The sequence below is a fragment of the Thalassophryne amazonica genome, unplaced genomic scaffold (assembly GCF_902500255.1).
Source record: "Thalassophryne amazonica unplaced genomic scaffold, fThaAma1.1, whole genome shotgun sequence".
Lineage (NCBI taxonomy): Eukaryota > Metazoa > Chordata > Actinopteri > Batrachoidiformes > Batrachoididae > Thalassophryne > Thalassophryne amazonica.
This window is the reverse complement of record NW_022986299.1, coordinates 167,917-185,571: the sequence shown is the minus strand read 5'-3', so window position 1 is coordinate 185,571 and position 17,655 is coordinate 167,917. Positions and strand designations below refer to the sequence as shown.

The window sequence follows — 17,655 nt, the reverse complement described above, 5'->3', positions numbered from 1 at the left end:
CCCCATCACACAATCCCCTACAGGGGACAACACCCAATGACCTCTGAGACACACACACGGACCACAACGTCAGCCCCATCACACAATCCCCTACAGGGGACAACACCCAACGACCTCTGAGACACACAGACACACACACACGGACCACAACGTTAGCCCCATCACACAATCCCCTACAGGGGACAACACCCAATGACCTCTGGGACACACACAGACACACACACGGACCACAACGTTAGCCCCATCACACAATCCCCTACAGGGGACAACAGCCAATGACCTCTGGGACACACACAGACACACACACGGACCACAACGTCAGCCCCATCACACAATCCCCTACAGGGGACAACACCCAATGACCTCTGGGACACACACAGACACACACACACGGACCACAACGTCAGCCCCATCACACAATCTCCTACAGGGGACAACAACCAATGACCTCTGGGACACACACAGACACACACACACACGGACCACAACGTCAGCCCCATCACACAATCCCCTACAGGGGACAACACCCAACGACCTCTGAGACACACATAGACACACACACACGGACCACAACGTTAGCCCCATCACACAATCCCCTACAGGGGACAACACCCAATGACCTCTGGGACACACACAGACACACACACGGACCACAACGTTAGCCCCATCACACAATCCCCTACAGGGGACAACAGCCAATGACCTCTGGGACACACACAGACACACACACGGACCACAACGTCAGCCCCATCACACAATCCCCTACAGGGGACAACACCCAATGACCTCTGGGACACACACAGACACACACACGGACCACAACGTCAGCCCCATCACACAATCCCCTACAGGGGACAACAACCAATGACCTCTGGGACACACACAGACACACACACACACATGGACCACAACGTCAGCCCCATCACACAATCCCCTACAGGGGACAACACCCAATGAGCTCTGGTGCACTCCAGCCCACCAGTCACCCTGAACCAGAATGAAGAAACAAATGAATATAGAGAGAAGATAAAAGCACAGATCAGGAAAACCTGAGGAAGTAAAATGTAAAATAAATAAACATTGTGATTCTTTTACATTTCCTTTGGCGTCTGTTTCCCAGAGACTTCACCTTTGTCCTGGGTGAGAATTTGCAAAACGGAGGATGGTAGGGGAAGGTTCTGCCCCTTTTGGCCTCTGATTGGCTAGAAGGTGAGCAGAAGGTTCCGCCCTTTTGGCCTCTGGGTTCTGCCCCTTTTGGCCTCTGATTGGCTAGAAGGTGAGCAGAAGGTTCTGCCCTTTTGGCCTCTGGGTTCTGCCCCTTTTGGCCTCTGATTGGCTAGAAGGTGAGCAGAAGGTTCCGCCCTTTTGGCCTCTGGGTCCCGCCCCTTTCGCCCTCTGATTGGCTCGAAGGTGAGCAGCAGTAGAAGTCTGTTTTGCTCAGCAGACAGACAGACTGACTGACAGCTGAGCAGAGAGAAATGTTTTAAAAGCGGTAAATGTTTGAAGCTAAGTAGTAAATATATCTGTAAAATAACTCGAAGGCTGTACTGAGTTATCACAGGTGAATAGTTTATCAAAGTCTGCCCACCATCACATCTTCAGTAAAGTTACTGTCCTATTAGTGACCAAACTAACATGAATTTTATCTACACTGTTATTTCTGCTCGATCCCCATATGGCTGCTTACAGCTATTTTTTTTATGTATTTGTATTTTTTGGGGGGTTCCTGCACCTTAATTTGAATATCTGCACAACCCCAGAGTAAATAAGATATAAGTTTATCAGTATAAAACAGTATAAACAGTCATTTTTATATTGCAGTTATTACATCTCATGTCAACACTTTAATATGAGCATCTTTGTTTCTTTTTGATATTACATTTCTACAATCTCGTAATAAACTGTTACAAACTGGTTCCATTATACGTGTTCATGTCTTATTTCCCTTATAGACCGTTGGTTTCTTCCTGAATGATGCCTGTAAAAAGTTCCTGGTGACCCAGTGGATCTTACTACCAGTCACCTCCTTGTTACTTCACAACATTAACCCATTTTATCCCACTTTTGTACCAGACATGAAAATATGTAAATCATGTGCCATTAGGACCCCTTAGAAATGACCTTTTTTTAATCTTCATGGAAAAGCAGGTGAAAAGGTGTTTTTTTTATAGTGTTCGGTGGGATCATGTATTATCAGTGTTTTTCACGGGAAACTGACATTTCTCTGTGTCGTCCTCAGTATTTTAACATATTTCAGCCAGCATTTTATTATTCCCGCTAACATTTCTTTGCTGGCATAGTGAGTAAGACTGAATGGTCAAAAACATTTATAAAAACCAAACATTAATTCTTGCCTGCTGGATGTTTTGCAACAGCCAGGCTGCCATAAGGAACGCAGCCCTCTGCCCTCCCCAGCAGAAGGAGGCGGGCCAACTGCCGGTGCAGCTGGGGGGGGGGGGGGGGGGGGGAAGACTCATGGTCGCAATATAACTTCACCAAACCAACTACATCCCTTGAATTATAAAAACACAACAAATCTATAACATGAACAAATCTATAACATGAACTAACATGTACTACAATAATAATAATAATAATAAGAAGCAGTACTGCAAGCCATCATATACGGGCCCTCGTGTCTCTGCCTCCCCGGACCAACACGATTTCTGTTCAGGGGCCAACTGTCATCACACATGTGAAGTTTCAAGTCAACCAGACAAACCATGAAGGAGTTATCATGACTTAATGTTCCATGGCGAAGGGTCAAAATGGCAGTGCCATAGCGACACACCCTTCAACATAGAGAAAAGTTTTCAATAACTTTGATCAGTATCATCTCTGGATGCTGTGAAAGAAATCTGAAGTGCATTGGACAAAATCCCGAGGAGGAGTTCGTTCAAACAACGTGTGGAAATCACGCCAAAATGAGAAGAAAATTCAAAATGGCTGACTTCCTGTTTGGAGTAGACCAATGGTGCAAGAGACTTTTTTGTACGCCTATGCAAGTCACATATGTGTACCAATTTTCATCTCCCTACTCCAGAAAAAAACTAAAACCCTATGTGGAGGGGTATTCAGGTGGGAACTTAATATATGTAGACGTTCAGGGCGGAGCCCTCATCAAGTCCAGCAAGTTTGAAGGATCTACGATGAAGTATGTGGGCGTGACAGCCGTTTGAAGTGAAATGGCATGCTCCGAAACGCTCGCCAAAGTTTGATGAACCCTAGCAGCCACGCCTTTTGACCTACAGAAATTCTTTTGATAACTTTTGATCATCATTGTGTCGTGATAATGTTGACCAAATTTGAAGACAATTGGATGAAATCCCTAGGACGAATTTGTTCAAATGTACATAGTGGAAATGGGCAAAAATGGCAAATATTACCCCAAAATTGAAAATTAAAATCAAAATGGCCGACTTCCTGTCGACATTTCACCATGACGGTAAGAGACTTTTTTGTGCGTCCTAGCATGGTAAATATGTGTGCCAAATTTCGTGAGGCTACGACAAAAAAAAAAACATTTGTAGGGGGCCCCATTTCACTGCAAGCATGTGTGTCAAGTTTTCTGTTGGTTTTTTTTCCACCACTGCCTACTTGAAAGGCAGGAGAGGAGCAAAAAGGACGCTGGTGACCACTCAGTCTGTCTTTCTGTCTTTTATTTTCAGTTTGCAAGTGACAGCAGGTTAACTAAGGAAGGAAGGAAGAGAAAGGAAAGATAAAAAAAAAAGATGGAAAATAATCTAGTTTTCCACGTGCTCATGCTCGAGTTTCATTATCTGCAAAATTATTTTAATTAAACTATCACTTTTTTATAATTCAAACTTAGTTTCTATCAAATTAAATATTTACTTTGAATATTCTCTCATGTTTGCAACTCTTCCCCAAAAATGTACTTGATTTTTCCTACTACCACATAAATCATGCCACCAATAAATGAAATATCCACAAACAAAACAAGCCCCACAATCTGTTGACAAAATGATAATTAAAAGTAAAACCCATACCGGTGGCATCTCTGCTCCTCTTTCCTGAGGTTCTCCTCTCAAACTTTTCCCTGGCAAAGCTAATCCGGGCCTCTGCACAGCTTGTCAAACCAGTCAGCTCCCGGGTGCTTCAGCTTTTAAACACCACGTCCTTTTTTCAGTACCCCAGCATGAGCAAATAAAATAAAATAAAAAAGGGACAAATGAATGAGATAGGAGGGAAGGCAAGCAGGTAAACATGAGGAGAAAAAAGAAGAAGAAGAAGAAAAAAAAACTTCTGGAAGTTTTGATTTCATAATGTGCGCAACCCCCAAACTTCAGATCCGGCCGAACGACTTTACAAAGTTTGGTGAGTTTTTGAGCATGGGAAAGGGCCAAAACTGGGGCTTGAAAAGTGTCAAGAATAATAATGATAAACAGCACAATTTCAAGAGGGTCCTCGTAGGACGACTTTGTCATCACTCGGGCCCTAATAAAAAACAAACAAACCCCGAACTCCCATAATGCACTGCTGCAATTCATTATGATTGACAGTTTATGGAGTTAAATTTATCTCATTAACACCTGCAAATGCACAGGGTGACCTACAAATAGTCCTTGATTTGCACGTGTTTTGTGATCCACGGGTTTGTAACTTGTGTGTTGGTTTTTACAAATAGATGTGTATTTCGTAAATACGTCATTTCTTTCCATTTGTAAAAAAAACTAAAACAAAAAACAAAAGCATTTGCAAAATTGAAAATTCTGTTTGTGAAGTGTGACTCAGCATGTGGGCCGCTTTTCACACTCCCATCCAGTAGATGGCAGTGTTCTATGTGTTTTGAAGAGGTTGGATGATAAGACGAGTCTGATTTCCCATAATGCCTTTTGGCACTGGTGTCAGTTTAACGCTCAAACCTTCTTTAATCTATCTTCTTCATTACTTTAAAAGTGCGATATTTTCACTTTGTAAAAATGACAGAGTTGCTGCTAATGTGTTGATAAACTGTCCAGAATTATTCTGTTTGTAAATGAAACTAAGAGTGAAAGTGCCTTGCATTTGATCTACACGGCCACCATGAAAACTAAGTCAGACGTCTTTGCAGCAGCCGACAAGATGTTTAAAGACACAAGTGCTGCATTGAGTTTACTCAGAAGCGCTAAAAGTCGCTGACAGTGTGCCAAGTCAATGCTGAAAGTCAGCTATAATTTCCACTTTTTTTGGGGGGGGGGATTTTATCGGTTTAGCGATATAAAAGTTAACTTTTCAGTTAGCGGATTAGTGGTTATTGAAGCTTACGTTTTGATTAGCTGTGCCCACCACTGGCCCAGGGCAGTTCAAAGATCTGTTCCAACAAAGTACTTCAGAGTCGGGGTTTCAAAGCAGCCCCTCAGTATCTGTTCTGTTGTCTATGGCCCACTGGTTGGACCCCGACAAACCTGATGCTGGACAAACCTGCCTCAGCACTGAATAAACTGGTTGTGTTCAGAGCACCCTCACTGTCAAAGTCCTAGTACCTCAGACGTACATGTGGAGCAGGTCGGTCACTGGGGAAGGAGTTAGGCCATCATATATGTAGACCCGGTTACATTCCTGGTCAGGTGTCCTTGGACAAGACACTTTGTCTGCACACAGTCTGCTCACCCAGCAGTACACGGGTGCCAGCGTGGGCAATGTACCGGTAGACTCTCACCTGCTTTCCACCGATGGGCCTCAGGGACTGAAGGGGATCAACGTATTATTCTGCAGAGTCGAACTCCCACAGTAAGGTTTTTACAATTTCAAGGATAAGAATGTTCAGAACAGATTAAAGAAAAACCTTACAACCCAAATTAGATAAAAAAAAAAAAGAGCCTCGCCTCACGCGTTCTCGCGTCTCCGTGTTGTGTCTTTGTGTGTGTTGTGACTCAACAGTCCCCAGAGTGTGTCCTTCATCTGGGTTTGATTTCCTGCTCGAGCTGACAGCAGCACTGCAAGCATATTTTTGAATAGTAGATGAGAAAAACTTTAATCCCCAAGGTGACTGTACGCGGCATGTAAACCACAACGGAATCAATTCAATAATCAATACAAAACGTGATGGACACCAATGGATCAGCCAAATCTAAAGGCACTGCTGCTGGGACAGAAGAACCCCTGAAACTTCAGTAGAACGCCAAGGCTCCACGAGGCGCTTCAAGACTAAAGACGCTGTGTGAGGACAGCTATCAAACAGTCTTTCGTTTTGGTCCTGTGTCCGTCTTCTAGCGAGTCCAGACTCAAGCCGATCACAGATCCCACTGTCTTCATCAGTGTGTGGGGTCTGTTTTACCACCAGCAGAGCACAAAAAGGAGCTGAGCCAGGGGAGGTTCCTGCTGATGTCAAAGGACAAAAACTGTCCTCGGCTCAGTAAAAACACCAGATTAGGATGAATGATGTCTCTGACAGGCTGCGAGGACACCAGGTCACATTTCTTTAACAGACAGTGGTTTGTTGGATGAGGTCACAAACTAACCTGTTTGGGTGGTTCCAGTGTCTTCATCAAGGTTTCCATGTACGACGGCAGCACTTTGTGGTGAAGATGCAGCAGCATCCGCAGGGCGTGTCTGTGGACATTCTCCTTACTGAAAAACACAAAGACACAAATCAAGACTGTCAACATGTCCGAGTTCAGTGGAGCAAATACCAGTCTGAAGACTCACTGGGACAGTACAAACTATCAAACAAACCAGACCAGACGAGATAGACAGATGCGATCTGTCCAACAGTAAAGTCCACTGTCCTCAAGAAACTCAGTGTGGGGAACAAAGATCGTTACTTTCCCAACACTTTGTTGTGTAACAACTTTTGTGATCGACAAAGATTCAGTGGGTCTCGTCTGACCGTGGCATCACACGTGAGATGTCCAACACTAGAGGTCAGCGCTAAAGCCTCAGTCATTAGCTCCATGTGGCCATTGGTCACTTCCCGCCACAGGCGAGGAGCAACGATCACTAGAATGAAGTCATTATTACTGAAGTCCTCCTGGACTCCATTGTGAATGCGGCGTCTGTGGCACCTTTGCTCCCACATGAACACACGTCAGGAGTATCATCCAGATGGCGTTTCAGCGCCCGGCTCACAACGGCTGCGCAGGCAATGCGCGGGTCGTCTGGGCAGGCCTACAGGAGGCAACACGTACAACACTGAAGAAGCTGCAGAATCCGTAGATGCTACGTACCTGGAAAACGAAGTCAGAAGGAAACCATCAAAAACAACCAAGCAAAAGTCTTCAGAAGCGAATTCGTCAGTGAGCAGGGTTAGGTGTCCCGTCAGGAGGTGCATGAAGATATCACCAAAGGCCATGTCATTGTAGGTCTCCACTGTGGATTAAAGACAGAGAGACGAGCAGTACCTCCTGTTAGCATCGCAGATCTCTCACTCAGCACTTTACTTTCATAAAATTACAGAGGAGACGTGGAAAACACCTGAAACTTTGTAAACATCAGGGGCCTCATGTACAAAGGCTGCATACGCACAAAAACACGGCGTGCGTCCATCTCCACGCCAACGTTCAGATGTATCAAAAGTGAAATGACTGTGGAAATGTGGAGTGTGTCACGCACAAATCCTGGCTGGGACATTAATAGTGTGAGAACATGAAGTCAGAGTGATGTGCACACCACAGACACACTGATGAACATTAACACACCCACGTGTTTGCAGTTATATGGGTGGATATAAAAACATGCAAACTGATGCATGAAATGACACGAACAGTGGCTGCGTTAGCGTTGTCAGAGGACCTTACAAATGGTGCAATCCGACGTGAGCGTGTTAAGTGAGCGCGAGGATTTACTTGCAAATGACAATAACTGGCTGATAAGCAGATTTCGATTACTGTTACTGGAGTTGCGCACAGAACTGCGATGGCCCAGAGCACAATATAGCGAGGAGCCAGGAGTCGTCTGTGCCCACCAGTGGTGGGCAAACTTCCGATAATCCGATAACAGATAATTATCGAAGATAATGTTTTCATTATCGGATTATCTTTTTAGATAAATTTAAAAACCATCATCGGACTAATTATCTTCTGATGAATTACCGTCCGATAACTTTTAGACCGATAACGTACTAAACTAAGCTGAACAGTGAAAAATATTTTTTAAAACTGTTAAAGCTGTTGAGACCTACCTGTTAAAAGTTTCCTAATAGGCATGTGTTCTACCCTCTGCAAACAGAAACCACTCTATCGTCTGTAAGCAAAGGAGAACTGATGACCAAAAAAAAAAAAGTCATTTCTTTTAACACTCATATTAACATAATCGCAATGTCACAAAGTCATCCAGAGGCATACATGTTTAACTTATGGTTCAAATTTTAACCACTCATTTTTAGACAAGTTATTTTAAAATTATTGTCATGTCTGAAGTTTATAAAGTGAAAATATCAGATATATGTTTTCGTTTTAAAGTAATGTGCTAATTTTTAAGGTTTTGTGAGCACATGCTGTGCCAGGCAGCAATGCATTATGGGTAGCATAAGGTAATCTCAGATGTTCACGACAGGACAAATGCATTTCAGACACTCTGTTCAGGGTCCACAGATAACAGCATTAAACTCTAGTGCCTAAAACTCTCGTGAATATATTCTCTGTGTTTATAGACCTTAGTGTATTTGCGTTTGTTAAATTCCACACATCTTAAATGTAGCAGACACGGATTATCTGGAATTTTGTTTGACATTTTTTTCAAGGCGGCTACTGCCATCTACTGCCAGGAGTGTTCATGGCAGTATTAAACATCTGGGTACATGACTGCTCTCAAAGTGTTGGTATTGTCCATTGGCCAGGCGCTTTTTGTGTGCATATATTTGTTAACTTTGTATTCTAAAACTACGGTTAGAAGTAATTCCGACTCCTTATCGGTCCACATGGACGAGGTTGGCGCCATGTTTTTAGTTTTTGTGGAAGTGACGACAAGAGAATAAGGCTCCTGATTGGATAGAATTTTAATCAGTACCACCACCCAGAGGTTTGGCAGACTAATTACAACACATTTATACGGTTCGATGTCGGATGGATTTTTTTTTTTAAATGACGTAGTGTGGATGAAGTTTTTTTTCCCCAAACTGAAAGGGTAAGATATTCTGTTTTACAAATACACGACAAGTGTGTACATAGCCTTATGTCTGTGAAAGGCACTATATAAATTTACTTACTTACTTACTAATATTGAGTGCACGTTTTACAACATCATAAAAGTTTTAAAACATGCAATTGCGATGACACTTCCAGGGCTCCGTAAAAATGCCTGTTTTTACAAATAAAAATGGAATATTTTACAAAAGCACATTTATCTTTAAACCAACACACGTCACATTAACGTTTTGGTTTACATAATGGATTACTGAACCAATCACTGTTTAGCACTTTTACCCAGAATGCTTTGCAGTCTGTTTGTTACAAAACCTCAGAATTAGTGCCTTATTCAACATTAAAAGATATATGTTATATTTTAACTTTGTACAAATGACAGAATTGACATTAATGGAGTTATTCTATCAGTATTTTCAAAAAACATAAGTTAGTATGACTTTATTTTTCAAGACCTCCGCCTGACCGGAGTGTTGAAATTGATAGGGAGCGGCCTTATGGCTGCTCTCGGTGTGTCTCTGTGGTGGGAGTGTCTGTTGCAAACAAGAGCTTCCAGCAGGGGCAGAATGTTGAAGAAAATGATGATGGTTGGTAAAGAGTTGATTTCGTGGGTGCTTGCAGGATTTGTCTGTGCTGCTTCCTGCAGGGGGCAGCATGGTCAAACAATCTTGTTTATTCTTTAGGTCTTTTACTGCTTTTGTGTTAAAAATCAATTTCAGCTGTTTAGTAACTGCAAATGTCCCATAGACAACACCGGAATTTATCGGTTATTGATTATCTGTAACTTCCGATACATTTTTGGGTGGTTTATCGGTTTATCTTTATCAAAGATAACTTTTCAGTTATCTTATTATCTGTTATCGAAGTTAATTTTTTGGTTATCTGTGCCCACGACTGGTGCCCACACATGTGCTGACCATGCTGGGCTTCCTGGAAACAGGGGCATTCCAGCGGGAGCTGGCTGATTGGTCAGGAGTGTGCCAGTCAACCTCGAGCTGAGCCGTGCCAGCTGTGTGGAACACAATCATCCGAATGTCATCCAGGTACATCACATTCCAACATTAAAGCGCCACTCGCAGTGAGAGACGGTTTCCTGAATGTAATCAGAGCTACACATGCTGAACACATGTTGCTATAAAGGCGCCATCACATGATGAATTTGTTTTTGTTTATAGGAAACATTTTAATTCCATTAATGTTAAAATCAAATGTGATGTGCAAATGCTTCTAACTAACATGGCGGCTCAGTGTCCTGGTTCAACACATGACTCCTCCATCCTGACTAACAGCGTGGTCGGGACAGCCCAGTCTGGCACCTTTTGCCCCCATCACAAAATGAGTGGCATTTCTGTGATGCAGCTCTTTAATTTAATTATTCTAAACCTAACCCCTTCCCCTAACCTGAGCCATATCACCACAGAACCCCCACCCCATTGTCACCCACATTTTGTGCCCCCGTCTGGCAGTGCATTGAGTAAATAGTTTATTTGTGTAATTGTTCTGAATTAAAACAGTGTGGGACATTTGGACATGTGTGCATTCAAATTTGTATTTGTTATTATTATTTTTGTTTCTTGATCATGAACTGGACCTTAACCAGCCCCCAACTGTCTCCCTGTGTTCAGTATTTGTCAATAACAAGTGTAAAGTTGTGAATGTCACACAGTTGGCTGCGGCGCCCCTCACATTTTTAACTTCAGTGTGTGTGCTGCTCTGAGCCCATCTCTCTCTCTCTCTCTCACACACACACACACACACACCATCACACACACACACACACACACACACACACACACACACACCACACACACACACACACACACACACACACACACACACACACACACACAACTCTTTAACTGTTTCATGTCTATTCCTTTTGACAGGGTACCAAACAAGCTATCCCTGTGTGTCTCCATGTCACGTCCAGTCATCCGTAGCTGACACTGTATAATGTCTTCTGTGTTTATGTTGTCTGATCTGCCAGCGTGGGAATCCCAGCTCCCGGGCTATTGCATGAAGTTGGATATTTAAATAGGGGCATGGAAAGGGAGGAGCATGGTGTATGTGCACTCAAATCCACATTCAGTGGGATGTACAACTGGAATGTGCTTAGATCCATGCGTATGCACTTTGATACATCTGGATATTTTTGTGCTTATACCAGTTTCTGGGTTTTGGCGTATGCCATGTTTCAGTAGGAAATCAATCCATGTAAGTGTTTGTACATGAGGCTCCTGGTCACGAAAGCTGAACTGTAACACTAAGATGTTTTGGTGAAAACTTTGAACCCATCCTGGACTGAATACGTGCTCATGCATGCTCAGACCACACACTGACTATAACCTTAAATATGAAATAATTTGATATGCTAGATATACGTTTATGATCCTTGCAGCAGGGGTCAGCGTTCAGCACTTCTCATAAAACAGTTTCGGAACCACTGATGTGGTGTTAAGTGTTCTGGGTTTGCCTGATGGTCTTTGGCCCCATCTCCAGCCACACGTTCTATCAGTTCTTTGACTCAGGTTTTACTTTTCCGTTGTGTGTATTTCGTGCTGTATTTGTCCTTGTAGGGGCATCATGTTTCTTCTCCATCGCAGTTTGGTAGCTTAAATCATGACCTGATGCAGACGAAGGCGGGTGATGTCCACAAATGTAGTACTACTATGCAGTTCTGGTTGTTTGTCTTGCAGCTTGCCTCTGTTTTTGCTCAGTGTCACCACAGTGGATCCAGCACACGTCCACACTGGGATTTGGCACAAGTTTTACACCAGATGCCCTTTCTGATGCAACTGCAGGTTTACCCGGAGGTACACACAGCCTCTGGTCTCTGATCCAAGTACTGATCCGGCCTACTGTGCTTAGCTTCTGAGCTCTAATGGGATCTGGGCCAGGCTCACACATCACCACGGGTAACACCCACAGGTAGCGGCTCGCACCAGCCCAGATCAAACTCCAAGTTGGGTGAAATACATTTTACAGTACCAGTGCTCCTTCACACCACCATGACTTACATACACTGATGTATATCATTATTTTGTTCTGTCTTTTTCATTGCTGCTGTGTGATTCTGGCTCCATTCCTTGATCCCAAGGTGACCAGTGGTGCTGTGCACAATACAGATCTGCTCACTAGGATCACCAGTCGAGACCACGTCCTTAAGTCCTCCAGCCAGCAACAACATTGAGGTCTCAAAGAGTTATTTTCCTCATTTCTGAGTACTGACAAGAGAACTACTGACATTCAAGCTTACTGATGCTATTTGGCCCATTTGCACTGCAGGAACGTTTGTGCTATTTTAGTGGGTCCAGCATGTCTCCACCACAGGAACCACCCCTGAAAATTTTTTGTCCTCAGTGTGGGATATGTGCCTCTGAGTGGTCCTGAAATGCCTTTGGACAGGGGTTGATGATGATTAGCTGGGCCCACGCACAAGAAGATGGCAAAATTGCAACAAGACCATTTGCGAAACTGCATGCAAGCAGAAACAAGCATAAGAACCGCAATGAAGCAAAAAGGTGACAGGTGGGCCGACAAGGGAGTACGGGCAAAGGGGCGGACATCCAGGCCAAGAAGCGGAGGTCCAGGCCAAGGGGCGGAGGTCCAGGGAGAATTTGGATGTGTGAAATACCAAAGTCAAATTTTTAGAAAAAGGATGAATTATTCATGCTTTGGCCTTCTGACGAGGGCACCAATGTTGGATGCTAGTGACAGCAAGCAAGCAAAAAAAACAAAAACAAAAAAAAACAAAAAGCCTTGCATCTAACTTTAACATTAAGTTTATTTGCTCACTAGTATTAGATGACTGTTCTAACTGTGAGCCCGGTGGGTCTTCAGTGAATCTGAGACAGCAGCTGAAAAGGTTGATTACCGTGTCGCCAACTAAACGGCCACCCCTAAAAATCACTCCCCCTGCATTCAGTGTGCACGCGTCCTTTCAGAGCATCAGCAGCAATTCACAGATTATCACCTTGTTTTTGCTTCAAACTGACTTTAGAATGATTTAAGAGGTTTTACTTTGTCATCTGATGGTTAATAATCACATTATTCCCTTTGATGGCTTTGGGTGAAGAGAGTCAGACTCAGAGAGTCAGACTCAGATGTGCTGCTGTGGTGCTCTGATGACTTCCTCCATCTTTTATTATAAAATAAAGCTGAATTTATGTGGAAATGATTGTTGGAGAAAAGCTTCAGGTATCTGTCGGTGAGGTAGATGATGACTGGAGGCAGTTTGAAGTAGAAACCAGGTGATAATTCATGAACTGTGTCTAATGACACATGCGCAGTGAAGGCAGGGCGACCGATTTTTAGGGGGGACCGTTCAGTCGTTGACACCGGGCTGTTCCCGTAAACGTTGAAAGGTGGAGTTGCTGTGGAGGACAGAGGGCTACAGTGTTTAATAATTCAGCCTGGGAGCTTGTTTAAAACCATGTGATAGCATGTATCCCTAATCCTGAGTGACTAAAATAGAATATGTTTTATACGTTTTTAGCTAATGTATATTTAACTTTATCTCTGCAACAACAATTGTAACTTTTGTCAAATGAGATGTTGGCACTGCATGTTGAGTAAGAGTTGAAAACCAAAAAGACCAGAAATCAAGTCAAATCTGGATGCACGCAGTAGTCTTCTGCTTCACCACATCCATGACACCATGGAGCCACCATGAGTCCTGGATGGCAGACAAACTATCCATCCCCACCTCTGAAAGTAACCATCTGTGTGCCATAACCTGGAGAAGAGTGGGCGCCCCTTCACCTTCTCCAGTCACTGGGGTCCTCAACTCTCAGTCACCTATTTGGTCAACCACTGACTGCATTCTACGTAGTCCTTTGAGTACTCGTAGAACACAAGCGTAAATATGAGCCATGCTGCAGCCTATGTTGATTTTTTTCAGTTGATTGGACTGCTCTCTGGGACATCTGGAGAAGGAGATATTGGACGTCATAGCCAGCCTGGACACAGATACACTGAGTGCTGTGTGGAGCGGAGGCAGAGCAAACTGGTGTTCTGGCTCCGACACTGTTCACTGTCTAAAGACTACAGAGACGTGATGACACATTCTCACATCATTAACAACCCACAGACACGTATACCCTAAACCCCAGAGGTTTAAAGAGTTCTAATTGCCCATTTTTGACTACTTTTTGTTTTACCTTCATAATCTGCCTTTAAAAAAAAAAATGTTTACTTAGCCTTGTTTGGTGTCGCTTTTCAGCACAACCTCACCTGTGTGACTTCACAGTTTTTCTCTCATTCTGTCATAATGCATTAGCACAATGGACCTAAATCCACACAAAACATAAAATCCAAATAGAATAAAGGTTTTTTTTTACTGTGAAAACCACAAACGTTTAACAAACCATTTTTATAACTTAGAGCATAAATATTAATTGTAAATTTCAAAAACAAATGTTGCAAACAACTATTCACATTAAAATGCAGGAAATGCTTGAGGTGTTTTTTGTATAACTATTTACAAAACAATAAGATGCCACACAAATTATTTGTGCCACTCAGAAAATAGTGGACACAGGCCTCACCTACAGGAGTGTCACTCCTCCTGTTGTCCACCTGAAGGCAGTGTTGGCATTTTAGTCTGCCTTTGGTGGCATTTTGGTCAGGATCTCCTCAGCAACCAACCCACGTGATTTTGACTGGTTTAGGTCATGCATTTTCCAATGATAAAGGAGAAGTCATATTTTTCCCTGCAACGCTGCACTGGCAGGGAGCAGACAAGGAAGTCAAAGTCCTGTTTGCTGCGTGTTTCTGCAAAAATGCGCACCAAAAATGACCATAATATTCAGGAAAAAGCATGGCATTAAAACATAATCATAATTCAAGTTATACTAGGCCTATCAACATAATTTAAAAAACTGGTATATAATTTGAAGTCTGCACTTTCAGCACACATTCAAACAGAGACACAGACTGTTGTGATTGAAATGGTTGTCCGCTTAATTTGGTCATGTGACTTTAATGCAGAGACATGTCAGAAGTCTCCAGAGGATTAAAGCCAGTCATACGATTAGCTGACACTTTATTGTAACTCAACAAAACAAAAAGCAGAGGAGAGTGACCCCATCATAGCACAACCAGCACAATCTGCTTTCTTGCTCATCATTTTTGGCAATGTGCAGCAACACTTCTACGAATTAATGTTCTATCCTGCCAATAACCCATCAAAATAAAATAAAGACAGCCTTACTCACCAAGGGCAGACAGCAATCTTTGTAATGCATTCTTGTTCCTCAGCTTGGCAATGTGAAGAACATAGTATAGGCCCATCTCACAGGCCACCCTGTTCTCCTGCAGGAACCTGAGACAGAGGAACAGTAACTACAACATATCCCTCAACAGAACACACATCTTTCATCAAATAATCAACGCAGGCATGGCCTCCAAAAAGACAAAAACCCAAAAAACCTCAATCCCCTGCAGAAAGGACAGCATGTTTAATATATCAGATCTACAGACAATCCTGCTGAGAAGTCAGACTGGATATGCAACAAAAAATATACATTTTCTGCTAAAAGACAGAACAGATAGAAGGAAACAATGTAACAATAAAATAATCACTTGTTTGCCTCGAGAAGCTCTTGGGTTGTGTGGGGTCAGTATGCACCTGCATGTCAGTTTGGCAGCATTTATCTGAATCTAAGCAGATAGTATGGCCCTCTTCAGAAGACAATATGCTACTTCCATCTCCAACAATCACCAGCCATCCAGTTCCACTGGCAGCCGCATGCCGGTCAGTGTTGTCAAAGTAACTTTGAAAAGTTACTTCATTAGTTACTTTATACAGTTACTTCAGTAGCAGCTGCAGAAAACTTGTCGGCAGCTGCTGATATACAAATAATGAAGACTGATGAGTTCAATGGTATGAATATTTCATGAGGTGAAAGCTGGAACAAACCATTCAACGAGGCTTCCAGCTTGCGTGTTTGTTCCAGATCGCGTGCGTGCATGTGCAGAGTGCAATGGTACCAAACGTATGGAACCAAATTTGCACTCTAAATGCAATGCAACACAAATGGGATGAATTAATCCATGTCATGTGACATACAAAGCACCAATCAAATGACAAGGATCCACTCAGCTGTTATATATATGTAATTAATAAAATAACTCAATCTAAGTAGGTTATTTTTAAGATTTAGTACTCAGCAAAGTAACTATTTGTTACTTTGCTGATTGATTAGTGACTTTTGCTGACTGCTGATCTTAAGAGTAACCAAGTTATATTACTAGTAACCTTATTAGGTAAAAATGAAATAAATTGAACTGAATTGTAGTTGAGGACACAATGATGGAAGAAAACTCTCCAGACATTTTGCCTTCCTGTTATGTTTACCTGGTGAAGGTTTCCGGCAGAGTGGAGGGGTAGGACAGAGAGCTCTTCTCCTCACTAGGAAGCTTCTGCTCGACATTGAAAGTGTGGTCATCCACAACCACGGACATCATTGCTGGCAGGAAGCGGGTCACTACTTCCAGATCCTGAGGACAGGCACAAAGCAATTCTGTAGATTAGTGTGCAAGACATCATCACATCAGACATCTACATCCACCCCACTGCCCGTCCCACAAACGTTAATAATAAACACACTTTTAAAAAGCTCATCGTTGTGTTGCACCCGAGACCAGTGGTGGGCACAGCTAACCAAAAAGTTAGCTTCGATAACCATTAACCAATTCCAATTCATTCCATTAACCAAAACCAATTCGCCCAGCCTGGCCTCCAAAGCCAGGCTAGGCAAATTGGAGACTCGGCTCCGCACCGTGGAAAATTCTACAGCTAGCCAGGCCCCTGTAGTCGGTGCGGACCAAGGTAGCTTAGCCGCCGTTAGTTTCCCTCTGGCAGATCCCGAGCAGCCGGGAAAGCAGGCCGACTGGGTGACTGTGAGGAGGAAGCGTTGCCCTAAACAGAAGCCCCGTGTACACCGCCAACCCGTTCACATTTCTAACCGTTTTTCCCCACTCGGCGACACACCCGCCGAGGAACAAACTCTGGTTATTGGCGACTCTGTTTTGAGAAATGTGAAGTTAGCGACACCAGCAACCATTGTCAATTGTCTTCCGGGGGCCAGAGCAGGCGACATTGAAGGAAATTTGAAACTGCTGGCTAAGGCTAAGCATAAATTTGGTAAGATTGTAATTCACGTCGGCAGTAATGACACCTGGTTACGCCAATCGGAGGTCACTAAAATTAACATTGAATTGGTGTGTAACTTTGCAAAAACAATGCAAATGCAAAAACATCCCACTTTGGATGGAGCAGCTCTCATTTCTAGAAATCTGGCCAATTTTCTTAAATCCTCCAAACCGTGACTATCCAGGGTTGGGACCAGGAAGCAGAGCTGTAGTCTTACACACCTCTCTGCAGCTTCTCTCCCCCTGCCATCCCCTCATTACCTCATCCCCGTAGAGACGGTGCCTGCTCTTCTAAGTCCCTGTTAGTAAATGATATAATAATTGATCAACATATTGATTTATTCTGCCTTACAGAAACCTGGTTACAGCAGGATGAATATGTTAGTTTAAAAGAGTCAACACCCCCGAGTCACACTAACTG

General features: G+C 43.2%; 1 protein-coding gene across 1 annotated transcript in view; it reads right to left on the bottom strand.

Annotated features, from left to right (window-relative positions):
* Nucleotides 1-6,449: 6,449 nt before the first annotated feature.
* nelfb (negative elongation factor complex member B) overlaps nt 6,450-17,655 on the bottom strand; it is a 116,739-nt gene continuing 105,533 nt past the window's right edge. The window contains exons 9-12 of the mRNA XM_034165548.1: nt 16,438-16,580; nt 15,296-15,402; nt 7,167-7,308; nt 6,450-6,570 (exon numbers count right to left, since the gene is read on the bottom strand). Coding sequence (XP_034021439.1) covers nt 6,450-6,570; nt 7,167-7,308; nt 15,296-15,402; nt 16,438-16,580 — 513 coding nt within the window. The remainder of the gene's footprint in view (nt 6,571-7,166; nt 7,309-15,295; nt 15,403-16,437; nt 16,581-17,655) is intronic.